The sequence below is a fragment of the Lemur catta genome, chromosome 1 (genome assembly GCF_020740605.2).
Source record: "Lemur catta isolate mLemCat1 chromosome 1, mLemCat1.pri, whole genome shotgun sequence".
Taxonomy (NCBI): Eukaryota; Metazoa; Chordata; class Mammalia; order Primates; family Lemuridae; genus Lemur; species Lemur catta.
In genome coordinates this window covers 189,351,492-189,367,621 of record NC_059128.1, presented here as the reverse complement: position 1 = coordinate 189,367,621, position 16,130 = coordinate 189,351,492, and the positions used below count along the sequence as shown (strand labels likewise).

At 37.3% G+C, this 16,130-nt stretch overlaps 2 protein-coding genes across 7 annotated transcripts in view; one reads left to right on the top strand and one right to left on the bottom strand.

The window, feature by feature from the left end:
* The window catches only part of SMC4 (structural maintenance of chromosomes 4), a 33,672-nt gene extending 25,728 nt beyond the window's left edge, over nucleotides 1–7,944 (bottom strand). Inside the window, exons 1-5 of one of the 6 annotated variants that reach the window (XM_045539563.1) lie at nucleotides 7,799–7,944; nucleotides 6,516–6,653; nucleotides 5,421–5,599; nucleotides 4,765–4,956; nucleotides 3,146–3,322 (exon numbers count right to left, since the gene is read on the bottom strand). In XM_045539563.1, coding sequence (XP_045395519.1) covers nucleotides 3,146–3,322; nucleotides 4,765–4,956; nucleotides 5,421–5,599; nucleotides 6,516–6,648 — 681 coding nt within the window. In that variant the 5' untranslated portion in view covers nucleotides 6,649–6,653; nucleotides 7,799–7,944. Of the gene's footprint in view, nucleotides 1–3,145; nucleotides 3,323–4,764; nucleotides 4,957–5,420; nucleotides 5,600–6,515; nucleotides 6,654–7,798 lie in introns of those variants that run through there. The other 5 variants (XM_045539564.1, XM_045539565.1, XM_045539566.1 and 2 more) reach the window with 5 other exon arrangements.
* A 357-nt stretch (nucleotides 7,945–8,301) lies between these two features.
* IFT80 (intraflagellar transport 80) overlaps nucleotides 8,302–16,130 on the top strand; it is a 131,792-nt gene continuing 123,963 nt past the window's right edge. The window contains exon 1 of the mRNA XM_045539561.1: nucleotides 8,302–8,421. The gene's annotated coding sequence lies outside the window, so the exon portion shown is untranslated. The remainder of the gene's footprint in view (nucleotides 8,422–16,130) is intronic.

Sequence of the window (16,130 nt, the reverse complement as noted above, 5' to 3'; positions counted from 1 at the left end):
TAAAACTAAGCATTTTTTTTAAACTATAGCATAGACTTATTTCTACAGACTAAAAGATTAGAACTCAAATAGTTTATATGCCATGACAAGCTTAGGAGAAGTATACTGGAAAAAGGAAGGATGGATAGGCAATAACTGAAACCTAGGTTAATCCAATCTCCAAATTACAAAATAAAAGAAAACCCTTGGTTCTTGTTTTTAACTTTAGTCTTTGTAATATGAAGACAAAAAGCAAATGAAGTTGAAAACTTTGACAAAAATTAAAGTTGTGCTAATAGTTGTGGCTTTTGAGTAGTTTATAAAAACACTCCTGAGATAGCAATCATTAATACAACTTTGTAATACAAGTACTATTGTTCTTCTACCTTTGAAAAGAGCAAATGCAACAAAACCGATTAAACCTAATTTTTAAGTCATAGTTACCCTTGAAACACTATACAGACCTAATAAAACTCTACTTGTTTGGAATAGTTACTATAATAGGACAAAGGCTCCCAAATAAGGTATATATAAAAAGAAATGTACAAACATGAAAAATAAAATGGTCAATCATAATCTAACATTTTGAGGGCATGTATAAATCTCTTTAAGGACAAGAAACAATGTTTAATCATCTTTATATTATTTAGAGCATCTTAGCATAGTGCCATATTAGGAACTCGTTTGAATGGTCAACTAATGAAATCTTAAATGGATTCAAATACTAAAAATGCCTGCTTGAAAAACCTAAACCAATATACTGACATTGTAAACAATTTTACTCTTATAGACTTCTAAAATTTAGTCCTTTTTAATCTTAAAAACAAATTTTTCCTTTTACTAAATTTAGATTACTTAGGCTGTTAGTCACTACCATTGCCAAATAGTCTACATTTTATTCAAAATAATCATTTATATTGTAGATAGTGATATTATGTATGATGTCTCTGATTTCTCAGCCTCCCAAATCACAGATAGTTTTTAAAATGAATGTTATTCAGTGAGAGAGAAGGTTAATAAAAACCACCTTCTTACTTACCTTTAAATCTCCAGTGTAAGAGTCTATGATTGTGATAAAAAAAAAAAATCTATAGAAATCACTGCCACTTTCCCTCAAACTTTTTAGTTCTATCTAGTCCAATCACTGTTTCTTCCTAACAGGTGAGTTCCTAAGGTCCTTATCTGTAAATTTAATCGTATCAAATCGAATCTGTTAACTTGGAAAATTTGCCTTGGTATTATTTAGGGAGAAATGCCTTAAACAATTTAACTGTAAAGATCACATCAAAAGTTTCACATTATTCCAAGGACAAATGGGCTTAAGCATCCTAGGTACTTCAGAAGCACATATTTTATATAAAGTTGACAATTTATAAACTATTATTTACTCCTTTGGGTAGTTATTATTAGCTTACTTTATTATTGAACTATGTACAGAGAGGCTGCATGGAAAAAAAAAGTTATCTTTAAAAGGGTTAAAATCAGTCCACTTTATTTTGATGAGTCTTTGCACAAGTATAAAACTTTATCCCCGGATGCTAGTAAAGAAATAGCAAATAAACAAAACACAAATATAGTTTCCCACAAAATGGTATCATCAAATTTACTATTATAAAGGGGTGTAAGTTTTTATCCATAATTAACCAAATCCTAGAATATGAAAGTCCATAAAACAGTTAACTTTGATTTAAAAAATGCTTTAATTTCACATTTAAATAAATTCAAATCTTGTTTAGAAATACACTTGCAACTGATTGCCCTCAACAGTCATTTTTAAATGAGTTTGGGTCATATAAGGATTACACATGTATTATGCCTGGTAATAAAAGATATTATTAAAAGTTACTCCAGAATGACAGTGATTTATTTTGTACACTACACACGGTTAAAAGTAATTTTTTTTATTTCAGCATATTATGGGGGCACAAAAGTTTAGGTTATGTATATTGCCTTTACCCCCCAACCCCCAGTCAGAGCTTCAAGCATGTCCATTCCCTAGACGGTGCGCATGCACTCATTATGTATGTATACACCCTTCCCATCTAAAAGTAATTATTAAAAAAAAAAACCTGAAGAGTAAGGATTAAAATGGAAATAGAGGCAAATATTTTATAAGTTTGTTACTGGGAACAGTCATACTAACAAAATTTTTAGTATCAAATCAAAATTCCCACTTTATTTCAGCCATTTCTGTATCACAAAATAGTTTTGCTTCTATTATTATGTTCTTGGTGATTCTGGATAGAGCACAGAATACCCTCAAATCAAACTCAGAAATTTTAAAATGCCTGACACAGCCATGGATTTACACTAAATTTTTTTTTTTAAACTTTGAATTTTGAGGATAGGAAAGAAACAATAGGAGATTTTTCTTACCAAGCCATGCTGGTAGAATATACATTTACTCAAAAAATACAGAGTTTCCAATAAAAATCAACTTAATATCAGGCACTTAATTTTTACACCCCTTTTTAAAGACTTTCATTCTTTAAGAGTTGTGAAACTTAAGAATGTAACACCAAAGTTACTTTCTGCTCTACCAACAGTAGTGGTTCAAGAAAGCAAGGTCATTCTAAACAAAACAAAAGCCAATTTGAGTGAATTTTTATGTAACAATTCTAAGTGTTAAAAAGATTAAATTAGCTAGATGCTCAGGTAAATCTGTCAAATACAGACAAGTGTACAGACTTTTTCAGTTTTTTGCTATATATTAGGAGAGATAAGAATGAAAAACAAAAACAAGGACAGACTATTAAAAGATAACGACTGTTATTTAAAATGTTATCTTAACTGGAAATACAAACAGAAATGATAGTTGCTATATCCCTGTCACACTAAAGCAGCACAATAATATTGGTGTTTAATATTTATTTCACTACACCAATATTTACGTGCTGCTAGAGTGGAACAAGTATGTCAGTCCATCCAAACATAAAATGAACATCTGATGATAAAAATATAGTTTTGAATGAATTTCCTTAAATTTCTAGAGCAGCAAATAATGATTCGCATCTTTACTGTAGTATGTAAACCATGATGTGCTGCTACAGTACTTTAAGGCCTCAAAAATACAGGATGCATCCAACAGGGAAAACCTCCTAGATTTATTGGGGAAAAAAGAAAAAGTAACAAGAATAAGAACCTCTGAGGTCTTTAATAAACTTACCTGTAAGATTAAAAATCTATTATGGTCCAAGTCAATTCCATGGCTTCGAAGAAGATTTCCAACATCCTTAAATGTCTTTTTCTTCCCACTTATGTGATAGACAGAAGTATTATCTCTGTAGGCCGTTCTGGATACATAGAAGTTACTGTTAGGAATGACTTCATAATCATCCCCTTCCTGTTTTGAGGAAAAACAAAACCAGAAAACAATTGTTGGTATTAAGTCACAGGCCTGCTTCAAATTTCACTTACTCCATACTGAAACTAATTCTATGATTTAAAAACTTCAATTGAATATGTACACAAACTGGCCGTGGTTCTCAGAAATAACCTTCTTAACAAAGAATACTTTCCCAGGTGGTCTCTTTCTCAAAAAGATCACAAAAACCAAAAAGCCAAACCAACCAACCAACCAAAAATCCATCTCCAAACAAGCCTAAAAGCATAATTGAGAAGAGCTGATGAAGGTAGGCAAGAATCTCATCATATCCAAACCAAACCGACCCAAATTATTAAATCATGTTGACAGACTAGTCCATTTTTAAAAATTGCAGCAAGAGATGATTCAAGAAAAAGAGAAGCAGTCATGGGGTGATAAGGTTTAGTTTCTTAGTGGGGGGTGGTAAGTAGTGTGCCATTAATTTAAGGTAAAAAGAATCACAAAGAATTTACAACTAAATCCCCCTCATTTTTAAAAAACAGATTTTTAAAAAAAAAATCAAGTGCAAATCTATTTTAATATTAAAACTCACTTTCCTTTACTTTTAACTATGGCTTTAAAAATTTTCATGAATCTAATGTAATTAATAGGCAATGGAATAAAAGCTGATTTACTGGCAATCTATTTTCTAACCCAAATTATACAATAGAAGGCACTAAAACAAAATTAAACAAAATTCCACGTAATTAAAACCCTTTATATTAAAAAACCTCCAAAACCCAAAAGCCCATTTCATTATGTAATTAGTTTTCTGTATTTTTAGGCTCCATTTAGTCATTTTTGAACCACGAATTTCCTAATTATTAAACAGCAGAGAAAAACCCGACAGGACCATGTAAATAATCTAGACATTTTACCTATAATTGTCTCTATTTCTAGCAAAACACATTAGCTTGCCCTTCCCCCAGTTGAAACTGAGGCAAAGTTCTTTCATATCACAGACACTAAAGGCCACTAATAACATTACATTTAATGTACATGAAAATAATGAAGATGCTAAAATCAGTCAATCGTTACATTTTCAAGTTTAGGTAATTTATTCTAAAGCAATAAAAATACAACCTTAAAAAGGAACCCAAAATTTATAGTAAAAGAATGCTTATTTAGCACTCAGGATCTCAAAACTGCTCACCGTTTTATTCCACAAAGGTGAGGATTACTATGAGCTGTATACAATTAATTTCTCTGGCCAAAAATTTTAATATTTTACCAGCTACCACCATTGCCCCAAAAGAAAGTATGGTCATGGAGGCAATGAAATCAGTATCTCTTCCGCTGTAATTACACATGAATTTTTAAAAGCTGATTTAAGCCAAGAATAATGAAATGTGCAAAGTATTTAAGTCCTTTGTTTTCCTTACTTGAAGTTGCAAACAACTAAATAGTAAAAAATCCCTTACCTTATCAATTATCTTTTGAAAATGAACTTCTACAGTACAACTCTGAATATCCTTGTGTTCATCAGAATTATGTATTAATACAGAGAGTTTTTTAGATCTTATTTTTTGTGCTCGATAGCCAAACACAAAAAGCATAGAATCAATAACATTGGATTTGCCACTGCCATTTGGCCCAATAATACAGGAAAAGCGCTGCATAAAAAAACAGAAAAAAAAAAATTAAAAGTTCATACTAAATACCACTGATTTTAACTTACACTGCTTGATTTTTTACTTGCAATAAAAACTACAAGGGTTTAAAAGTTTTCACTGCTAGAAGATAACCTAAGTTTTCTTACACCATGTTCTCTTCTATCACAAACGTCAACACCTTAAATAAGACCATGTCCTAATTCTAACCCAGACTTTTGACAAAACTCATTGTAATAGTTAACTTTTCTAAGGGAAAATACTCCTTTCAAACGAAAACACACACCAACTTCATTCAATGGAAAACTTTATAGCTAAAAATGTACCAAAGATCACCAGACAAACAACAAAAGGTAATTTCAGCTGTTACAATCATAGAAAATGTAAGAGAGAAAGAGAGAGAGAATATTAGGATAAATGATACATCTTGTAAAGACCTATTACCTTACAATAATTATTTAAAATACCTTATGGAAAGGTCCCAGAATTTTTTCCCCAGCATAGGATTTGAAGTTCTGATTTACAATATGAGTTATCATAAGCCGAGGAGCTCCAGCTTCATTGGTCATTGCTGGAGGTGGGGGAGGAGGAATGCTTTTCAAAATCTCTTCTAAACTTCTATTATCAAGTTCCTCACTTGGAGTCTCTAAGTCAGTGAAAGAAAAGGAAAGAGAAGGCAAGGGGAAGGGGGAGCCTACATTAGTGCATTTAGTTCGGAGGACAACTACATCCCCCTGGAGAGGATGTTATTTATGAAACCTAGGAATCTATATTTTCCTTTTAAATATAGTATTATTATAAATTAACGGGGATGAGAATCTAACCTTTCACCTTGGTTTTATTAAAAAAGAAATTCTTGAAAGAAATGCCACCAATCACAAAATTCTACAGAACTACCTCTTAGGAGCCAAAACACTACATCATAAAGCAAATAAGGGAAAGCCACAACAAGCTGATTCCCTGCTCCCTTTCCTAAACATTAGTTTAAATCTCCGTATCGCTGAGCACCTGGAACCTTCACTTTGGAAACTCATGAGCTTCAGAGGCACTGTTACAGGAGTTTCCTAATGTCATCCAATTCCAGGATTCACAAAAGCTACAGTAGTTACGAATAAATTATCACCTCTCTTTAAAGGCAAACTAGACCACGAAGGTGAGATTAAGGTTAAGAAACTTTTTGTCACGTTCACATAGTCATGTTGATTCTGTCTGGGACAAAGTCCACTAGCTCTTGGCTGACCGTCTCAATTTTAGCGGAAATAAAGATGTCTATATCATTACAAAAGGCCACAAACAGAAATTCACAACTGAAGCTGTTTGCTCACCCCATCCCCTCCATCCTCACTACACCGAATTGCACGGGCGTCCCATTCTGAAAATCGTCAAATGGCTTTCCTGAGCTCACTTGCTCTACGGGACCGACCCGGACCTTCAGACGTCAACCCCGCAGCCTCTAGCCCCCGGCCCAGTAACCCAGCCAGTCTCGCGTTCGGCGCGGACGCGACGAATCGCCCCGCGGTTCCCCAGCGCGCGTTCCCGCAGAGTCGCGGCGGGTCACTCACCTGCCGCGGCAGCTGGGTCCTCAGCGCGGCCGGACGGCGGCTCGGGTTCCGTATAGCTGCTGGCGCCGTCCGGGGACGACGGCGGCCCTTCTTTGCGTCGGGCCGTGGAGGGCTGGGTGCCTTTACGGGGCATGGTCGCTGGGGCCAAGGGAGAGCCAGAGCCGGAGCAAGTCAGCCCGCCGGCCGCCAAGACCGCGCCCGCACCGCCCCCGCCGCGGGACCCGCTCCGCCCGCAAACCCAACCGTTACTGCCAGCCCCATTAGGGGGAAACCCGGTCCACTCGTTTCCGAGAGCCCCATTTAAAAAACCCTCCTAGAGGGAGCGGGTCCTCGGGAAAGGAACCACCAAAAAACGCGAGTGCCAAGAAGGTGAGACTGGTTTTCTTAACAAGACCTATGTAAGTAGGAAAACCTAGACGTGCCTGGGAATCAGTCAAGGACTGATCAACTGCTTCGGTTCTTTCCATTTTTTTAAAGCCCTTCCCCCGTTCGCCCATAGCATAAGTGCGTAAGAATATTCTCTAACGTATTTCTGAACTAAGTAATTCCCACAGAGCGACATTTACTGACATTCCCACGCTCTCGGGGCTAGGGATGCAGGCGCACTGCCTGGGACAGATAAGTTCGTATTAGATAAGTTCATATTAGCTTCACGTTTGAGTGGCTGTCCACTCTCCAGAGCAGTGAAGACTAACGGGCGACTCGCCGCCCACTTTCCTGTCCCCGCCATTTAGCTCTCGGCGTCGTAGACGGCCCGAGGGATTCGCGGTCTCCTCTCCACAGTCCGACCGAAGGGCAGACGAAGGCTGGGACCGACCACCGGACGCCGGCAGCGCCTGCTCCGGTTCAATCATTTTGGGGTGGCGGGGTTTTGTCTCTCCAGGGCCCGGGGCGGAGTCCCACTGATAGCAAACCATGAAAGGTCACCAGTTAGGGCTCAGACCCGATGACTAGTCCCTTGGGAGATGAGAGAGAGAGAGGGGGGCTAAGAGGAGACGCCCTTTCCCCGATAGACACCGGGATTTTTGAGAAGAGATCCACGAGGCTTGGAGCCCGCCCGAGACGCTTAAACAGCTCAGAAAAGTGGAGCCCGGAGAAGCGCGCGAGAGCCCCGGCCGCCGGGGAGCGGCCGAGGGGGGAGGGGTGACAGCAAGCGAAATCTCCCGGCGGCAGCCTCAGCCCGGACTTCGCCGCTCCAGCTCAAGGCCTCTACTTTCCAGGCGACCGCGGATAGGGAAGGAAGTAAGAGTGTGACAACCTGACCAGGAAAAGAAGTACTTTACCTGCGGGACAGTCCACTCAGGCCAAGGCTGGAAACGGTTGTATAATCTCCCCCTCCCCGCTCCTACCGGTGTTTCGGCTCCGGGTCCTTCACTCGAAAATGGCGCCTAAAATACAAACTCGAACGGAAATTCGTTACAAATGCGCGCAATGATTTCTGGGATTCACTAATTTGAAAAAAAGTGCGGCGATAACCACCGCCATCTTCTTGTCGCTCACACGCATGCGCGAACTCCTGGCGGGACCTGGGTGGTAAGGGGAGTTTCCACTAAGTGAAAAGGAAGAGCCAGGGAATATTTTCCCTGAGGTCTAAAGCAGCAGCACTATTATTAAAAATACTTGAAAAAATAACCTGGCAAGTTTCAAAAAAGAGGAAAAAAATGGAGTAGGGTTCCGCCCACAGGCGCGGCTCAGTTGCCCAATAACGCCCTTTAAGAAGAGGGCGGGCTCGCTGAGGGGCGGAGTCTCGGGCCCGCTCAGATGACGCGCTTAAGGGAAGTATCGCGGGAAGGAGTGGGGAGTGTAGCTTTTAGAAGTCACTATGGTGACGGGGAGGTAAGAAGGGTTACTGATAACTGGTCCTATCTCTGTGAGAGCAATCGCCGCCGCTTTCCTGGAATTTAAGGTAAATCTCTCCATCTGCAGACGATGAGGAAAGGGTTTGGAAGTTGTAGTCGTCACCGGATCCCATCTTCCCTGCGTTGAGGGTGTGTTCTTTGTGGAGCGTTGGTTATTTTCTGTTTCCCTGGGGGCAGTGGGGCACTGGGTGTAGCTTCTTGGGATGCGAAGGAAGCCCTGAGTTTAAAAGAGAGTAGAGGGACAACAAGGAGAAGACCTGGGTTAGTGAATGATCGTGTAGTCCGCATGTCAATGGCAAAATAACGATTTTTGGGTTATTGCTTTTAGATCATTAGTGTCACTAGTGAAAAGGGGTTTGGACTTGTAAAATCATTTGGCTAAAAGTCTTCCTAATGGAAGAAACGATTTACCCGTGTCATCTGGTTATTTTTATGAGGAAACTATCGATCAGCAAATATTTCTTAAGCAGCTTTTGTCTACACTACACTGTTCAAGGCATAATCAGGATTAATAAGCAAGTACGGCATTTCCTATTCCCAGAGAACTTAGTTTTGTTAGGTTTTTAACCTGGAGTCTGTGGATTTGGGGATAGGTGATTGGGCTTGAGAATTTATAACTCCTCTGAAATTGTATACAAAATTCAGTGTTTGCGCATTTTTCTGGGGAGTTAGTTTTCCTACAAATTTTATTAGATTCTTAAACTTGGTTATATCTCCCACAGTGTTAAAGAGCCACCAGTTAATTTGACTATCTCCAGTAAGTATTTATTCAGCAACTCTTAGGTACTTCGCATTGAGAACTGTTAGCCTCTTTTTTTTTTTCTCTTTAATTTTTGCATACTTAGGGTCTGGCATATTAAAGCACCAGTAAATCTGCTTTATGAATGAACGTACGTTGTCACTCTATATTATGGCTCTTGCTCCAAGGAGTGTAAAATCAGGTTCAATGATTCTCAAAAAGGGGTAGGGGACTGGTGTGGTTGAATAAGCATAGATTCAATATTACAATATACCTTTACATTTGAAGATGAAAAAATAATTATTGTTTTCGTAACACAAACTGTAGAAAACAAAGCTCAATGAAAATTTCTTTTTTGGCTGGTAGGCATACCGAGAAGATGTAGGGATTCCCTTTGAGGTCTTTTAGACTCTTTTGTATTTTCAAAGGTCGTAAAACGCTACAAAAAACCTGACTTGGAGAGATAGCAACTATGGAAAAAGCACAGACTAGATCAAACTGAGTTGTGTATATGAGGGACAGAGCACAGTGTAATAGAAAGTTGTAACATAGAAAACAGAATCTCACATCTCATCATTTTTTAGCTGTATGCTTGGACAGTTTGCTTGACTTATCAATCTCTTTGAGAGCATTTATTTATAAAACCAGCATATAATACCTCATAGGATTGTTTATGATTGTTCATCTATCACACATTCTATATACGTTTGGTGTTGCTGTGTTTATGACATTGACCTTATTAGAGTAAGTGCTAAGGATGAATAATGGGATGTCCAGTTAGAGGAAGGGTAGCTGATGAAGGATCTTGAAAGCCAAGTCAAGGCTGTAGAAGAAACAGCTATTAGAAAAATTTTGAGCCAAGGACTGACTTGGTAAAAATAGGAAGAATAATTAACGGTACTTATGTGGGATGTGTTTTAGGGGAAAGAGATCAGTCATGGCTTTAGTTAGATTGTTACTATACAGTCTTCCATGTGGGAGGTGAAAAGTGCCTACACAGTAGAATGGAAAAAATATAGAGTAATTTTAGGGGGAAAAATCTATAGCTTTTGTAGATTTTGATGCTTAAGAGTATAAACCCTTAAAATTAGTCAGATGCTATTCTTTGTGAATCCTAAATTAGTGATAATGGGATAGGAAGAAAGATAAGTCACAGGTAAATTCTAATTTAACTGCCTTGGATGATTGCTGTCAATATGGGAAGTCTTAATGACTGATGCGAAATGTGGTTTTGATAAATCAATAAACTGACTGATGAGCTAAAATTTATTTGAACCTAACCATGCCCACTAAAAACAAATATTTTCAAAACAGGCTTAAGCTAGTTGTATAATGAAGAGAAGACATTCTTAACAAACAGCTACAGAGTAGAGTTAAATCTGGAGATTAACATATGCTATGAAAATAAGACACTTAGAATAAGTGTAATTTTTGAGAAGATATTACGGTCACAAGAAAGAAAGACTTGGTTGATCATTGCTAATACTTTGGGCATGTCTCATGAAATTAACAGAGTTTAATTAGAAAGAGAAACTGGTCCACTTGGAAAGGACTGGATTATAATCATTTTGGAAAGTATAACCTGGTCTTCTCTTCCTACTCTAAAATCATCTACCAACAATCCTTATCTGCAATTTCAGGCAGTCTGAGGAGGGAAGCCTCACTTTTGACATTAGAAAAGGAAAATTATACCCTACAGGAAGAAATAAGAATGAGTTCAGGCTGAGGTTGGTGGCTCCCACCTGTAATCCCAGCTCTTTGGGAGGCTGAAGCGGGAGGATCACTTGAGCACAGGAGTTGGAGACCAGCCTGAGCAACATAAGGAGACCTTAGCTGGGCATGGTGGTGGGCATCTGTAGTTGTAGCTACTCTGGGGGCTAAGATGGGAGGATTGCTTGAGCCCAGGAATTCAAGGTTATAGTGAGCTATGATTGTGTCATTGTACTGTAGACTGGTTGACAAAGTAAGACCCTGTTTCTAAAAAAATAATAAGAAAAAGAGTAAGTTCAAAGAGAAAAATCAAAATTACAATTAAAATCCTCATTTGCAGTTCTTTTAAGTTGAATGTTAAGTTTTGTCATCATTATTATATGTGTTTTGTTTGCCTTCTAATGTGGTTGCAACATTTCAGAACATTTGAAATTAGATTTATGAGTAAATATTTTAAAAGATTAATTAAGTTTGTAATTGTAAATATTTAGATAAATTAGATATTACCTAATAAATCAAAATAAATAAACAGGAATTTATGTATTATATACATATTTAGAAAATATTGTTCAAGATTAATAAATTGGACATAGACACAGTACAGGTAGAAATGAATATTCTCTAGCTAATATAATCCCCTCGTTTATTAGTCTTATTGAAACACCTGACTTATCATGAAAGAAACACAGGAAGGTAGGAAGTGAAACAGTTGTTTTCCAGAAATACCATTTTAAAAGATGAGTATGTTTTTATTCCTGTAGTTTGGAATTATGGAAAGATATATTCAGTGGGTAGCAGAGGTGGAGAATAAAGCTCAGGACCGAAAATAGGATGGGATAGTGTTATAAGAATAGTTGGAACACTAAAAATAGATTAGGTTTTTAAGGTTGTGAGTAGAGAGAAGATAGCACCAGGCCAAGGACATTGAAGAAATATCCATTTTTAGAATCTAAGAAGAAGAAACAATTACAGTAATGTCTAAGGTAGGACCGTCTGTGTCTAAGGTAGTAATGTCTAAGGTAGGACCCAATCCAAATTGTCTTGAGAAAAAAAAATGTATTGTCTCCCAGAACTAAAAAGTCAGGTGACTATAAATGGTTTAAGGGTTCAAACGAAGACACAAGGATTTGGTTTCTTTGCTTTGCATTCCATTGTCTTAGCATTATTGTCAGGTTCCACATGGTGGTCTCTAGCACCTTTAGGCTTTCCCCTTGCTGTGGTAAGATAGCTACAGTAACTCCAGCCTCAAATCCTCTAAAATTAAAGATCAGGGGTAAGGAGAGTTTTGTTTTGTTTTAACATCATTTATCTGAATAAAAGTCCTGGGCTCCCTGTGAAACACTCTGTTCAGAGGGAATGGAATGCTCTAATTGGCTTAAGTCTAGGCCTCATGCTGCTCTACTCAAACCACACAGGCCAAGAGTAAGGAAGAGGTTGTTCCAAAGAGAAATTCTTTTTAGTCTGTGGCCGTACCACCTGAATGCGCGGATCTCCTCTGATCCCAGAAGTTAAGCAAGGTAGGGCCTGGTTAGTACTTGGATGGGAGAAATTCTTTTTAGCTAGGAAAAGGGTTAATATGTGCAGGGTAACAAAAGCAACAATTATTAAGTGCTTGTTATGTGTCAGGCACTCTACTGGACATTTTACATACTTTTTCTCATTTTATCATCATAGGCAACTTGTGAAGTATTAGCCTCATTTTATATAAGAAAGAAAACAAAAGACAGTATCAGGAAGATAAGCTAGGTCAGAGTTTCAATAAGAAGGGGGTCAAGTGCAGAGAATGGTGATCTTGTAAAAATATCATTTATTAGGGTTTTTTAAAAAATGAAATAAATAAAGGAAACACACTTGGGTCATAATACTATCACTTAGATAATCTTATATTAAATATATAAATGGATAGATAAATAAAATATTATAAACATTGTTAAAAACTTCAAACAGTACAGAAACATAAAATGAGAATTAAAAACTTTCCTTCTCATCCCACTGTCCCCACCCTCCCAAAGGTCTCCATTATTGTCTTTTATATTAATATCTTCCTAGAAAAATGTTTTGTTATCCACCAACTTAAATATGTGCCACTTTGCATTTACCCAAAAGGAGATGAATTATATGATACTGCTGTATATCTTGCTTTTGTTGTTTAACATAAACATCTTTTTATATCAGTGCATATAGATTTATCTCATTTTTTAAATAGTTGTCCATCATTCTAGTATATCACTTAAGTGTGCTTTTTTATGCTAGTTGAATTAAAAGCATGAATTAAAGGTGATTATATAGTTTTAAGTTTGTGAATCACATAGTTTGTTGGTTAGCATTTATTAGGCTACCCTGCAAAAGAATGATAAAGATAGCCAATAAGATTAATATTGAAGTATGGCTATTCATCATAGCTATTATAGAATTGCAAGGAAATGTAAATACCACACCTTACACATGCACTTTAGCAAATGCATATAGTAATTGAGGTAAGATGGGAATTGGAGATCTTTATTAACTGTATTTTTATTTGAATGTCTGTTTCCTTTGGTTGTTAAGTCTTTGAGTCTGTGCCTGGAAATGGTGAGCTGGCCTCTCTCTCCTCCCTGCCATACAAGTGATTTCAGCTCTAGTTTGTAGGTTCTATGATGGGACCAGTCTGAATAAAAGATCTTCCTCTCTCCTTTCTCTTTGGAGAAGAGACACAGGAGTCTGATCAGAGCTGGCAACTTAGGGGACCGTTGATAAAAACTGTACTTCTTTTAATAGGGCCTCGGGGAGCAATAAGCAAGCCAGTTATCTCTATTAATATCAACACTCTAGGGCTAGCCAATATGTAAATGACCTAAAGAGAACTTGGTATAAATATGCTTGTGATCTAACTCTTGCATTTCTTATCTATCCTGAACATTCTTGTTCACTACTTGAGATTTTTCTGCCACTTCTTATCTATAGGTACATTCTTGTTGAAAAGTCATGTCCCCTATTTCCTACTTAAAATTTTTCTTGTTAGTGCTTTTACTTCTTAGTTTTATTTTTAAAATCTAATTCTTTCCTTTTTTCTTTTTTTAAAAACCATCTTAACCATTTATAAGTGTACAGTTAAGTAGCATTAAGTACATTCACTGTTGTGCTATTGTCACTTCCATCCATCCATCCATCCACAGAACTCTTTTTATCTTGCAAAGCTGAAACTCTGTACCTGCTAAACAATAACTCCCTGTTCCTCCTCCTCCCAGCCCCTGGCAGCCACCATTCTACTTCTTGTCTGTGAATTTGACTACTCTAGGTACTTTAACATAAGTGGAATAATACAGTATTTGTCCTTTTGTGAATGGCGTATTTTGATTAGCATAATGCTTAGGTATGATTCTTAACACTAATTCTTAATTCCATTTTCTTGGCTCTAACTCTATTCCATATTATAAACACATATATCCACATAGGTATATCATTTATAAGCATTTAAATTTCTGATTTTTGATAATACTATACAGAGTTCTGTAATGAACAGATTTGTCTATATAGTCAGTCCCCAACTTACAATGGTTCAACATAAATTTTTTTACTTTTTGATGGTGCAAAAGTGATATACATTCAGTCAAAACTATACTTCAAATTTTAAATTTTGATCTCTTTCCGGGCTACTGATAGGTGGTATGATACTGTCTTAGGATGCTGGGCACAGGGTAAACAGCCTATACTGTACAGTGCATTGTGTTGCCAGATGATTTTGCCCAATTGTAGGCTAATGTTAACTGTGCTGAGCCTGTTTAAAGTAGGCTAGGCTAAGCTAAAGATGTTTGGTAGGTTAGGTATATTAAATGAATTTTCCACTCAATAGGTTTATCAGGTATAACCTCTTTGTAAGTTATTAAGGAGCATCTGTATGTCTTGGTGTACATTTATACACTTAGGATAAATACGTATGAGTAAGAATTCTTCCCAGAGAAGATTCCTTATGTAATACCTCCTTATTTGCATCAGTAGCTTCTAATTCAAAATATGGCACAGATATCAGATTGGCAGAGCCTAAGTTATTTGCCTGTGTCCCAGCTATAAGGAAGGCTAGAGAGGAGATAATTTGGTTTTTATAATGGGAAGAAAGACTCATGGGGAATTCCCCAAACATAGGAAAGGCAGTGCCAATTTACCTGCCCTTTAATAATGTATGGGAGTATCTATTTCTCTGTAAGCCCAGCACTGGGTTTTGGGTATTTTGCATTTGGCCACTCTGGTAGCAGAACAATAGTATCTAGTTGTTTTAATTTTCATTTCTTTAATTACAATTGAGGCTAGGCATTGTTTCATGTTTTGCTTGCCCATTGACCATCTATATTTATGTTTCTATGAACTGTCGATCTGTAAGTTTTAAAAAATGGAAATACCCTATCATCATTGTCCTTTATCAAATGATTTTGAAGGGGACTATGCATTCTTAGTTATCCTCTGTTTCTATGGTATTGTTAATCTATCCCTGTCCACTGGTTCTTTGTCCTTTGCCTCCATACGTACTGAGGTCTACCCTGATTAAAAAGGCCTTCCTAGCTACTGTTGTATTTCTTTCCTTTAACTGCTACACTCATATACTTTATACACACAGCTGACTTGGGAGGATCGAGGGAGGCCAGGAATTTGAGGACAGCCTGAGATCCCATGTCTACCAAGAAAATACAGGACTTAGCCAGGCGTGGTGGTATATGCCTGTAGTCCCAGCTACTTGGGAGGCCGAGGCAGAAAGATCAGCTTGCGCGCAGGAGTTTGAGGTTGCAGCGAGCTATGATGATGCCACTGCACTCTAGCCCAGGCTACAGAACAAGACTCTGTCTCAAAAAAAGAAAGAAAGAAAAAATTCTACCATGTTAAAGAATGCAAAAAACTGAAATGTAAATAAATAAATAAAAATATACATACAGAGACACACATATACTCTATATCTATACCTATATCCACACACTGTATCTATCTACACTTATATACCTTTAACTTCAACACTTATGAGCTATGCCTCCTGGCTCCATTTTTTCTCCATTCATTCATTGGACAACTGTTTATGGAATATTTACTGTAAGTAAGACATGGTTCCAGTTGCAGGGGATGTATGAATTAACAAAACAGATAAAAATTCCTGCCCTCATGGACCTTACGTTTTAAAAAGTGGCAATAGTAAGTGAAATACCCAGTATGACAGATGGATGTAAATATGATATACAGGGAAGGCTTTACTGAGAAGGTGACTTTTGGGCAAAGATATAAAGGAGGATAGGAAAGTAAGCCATTCAGCTGTCTGGAGGAAGGGATTCCAGGCAGAGAATACAA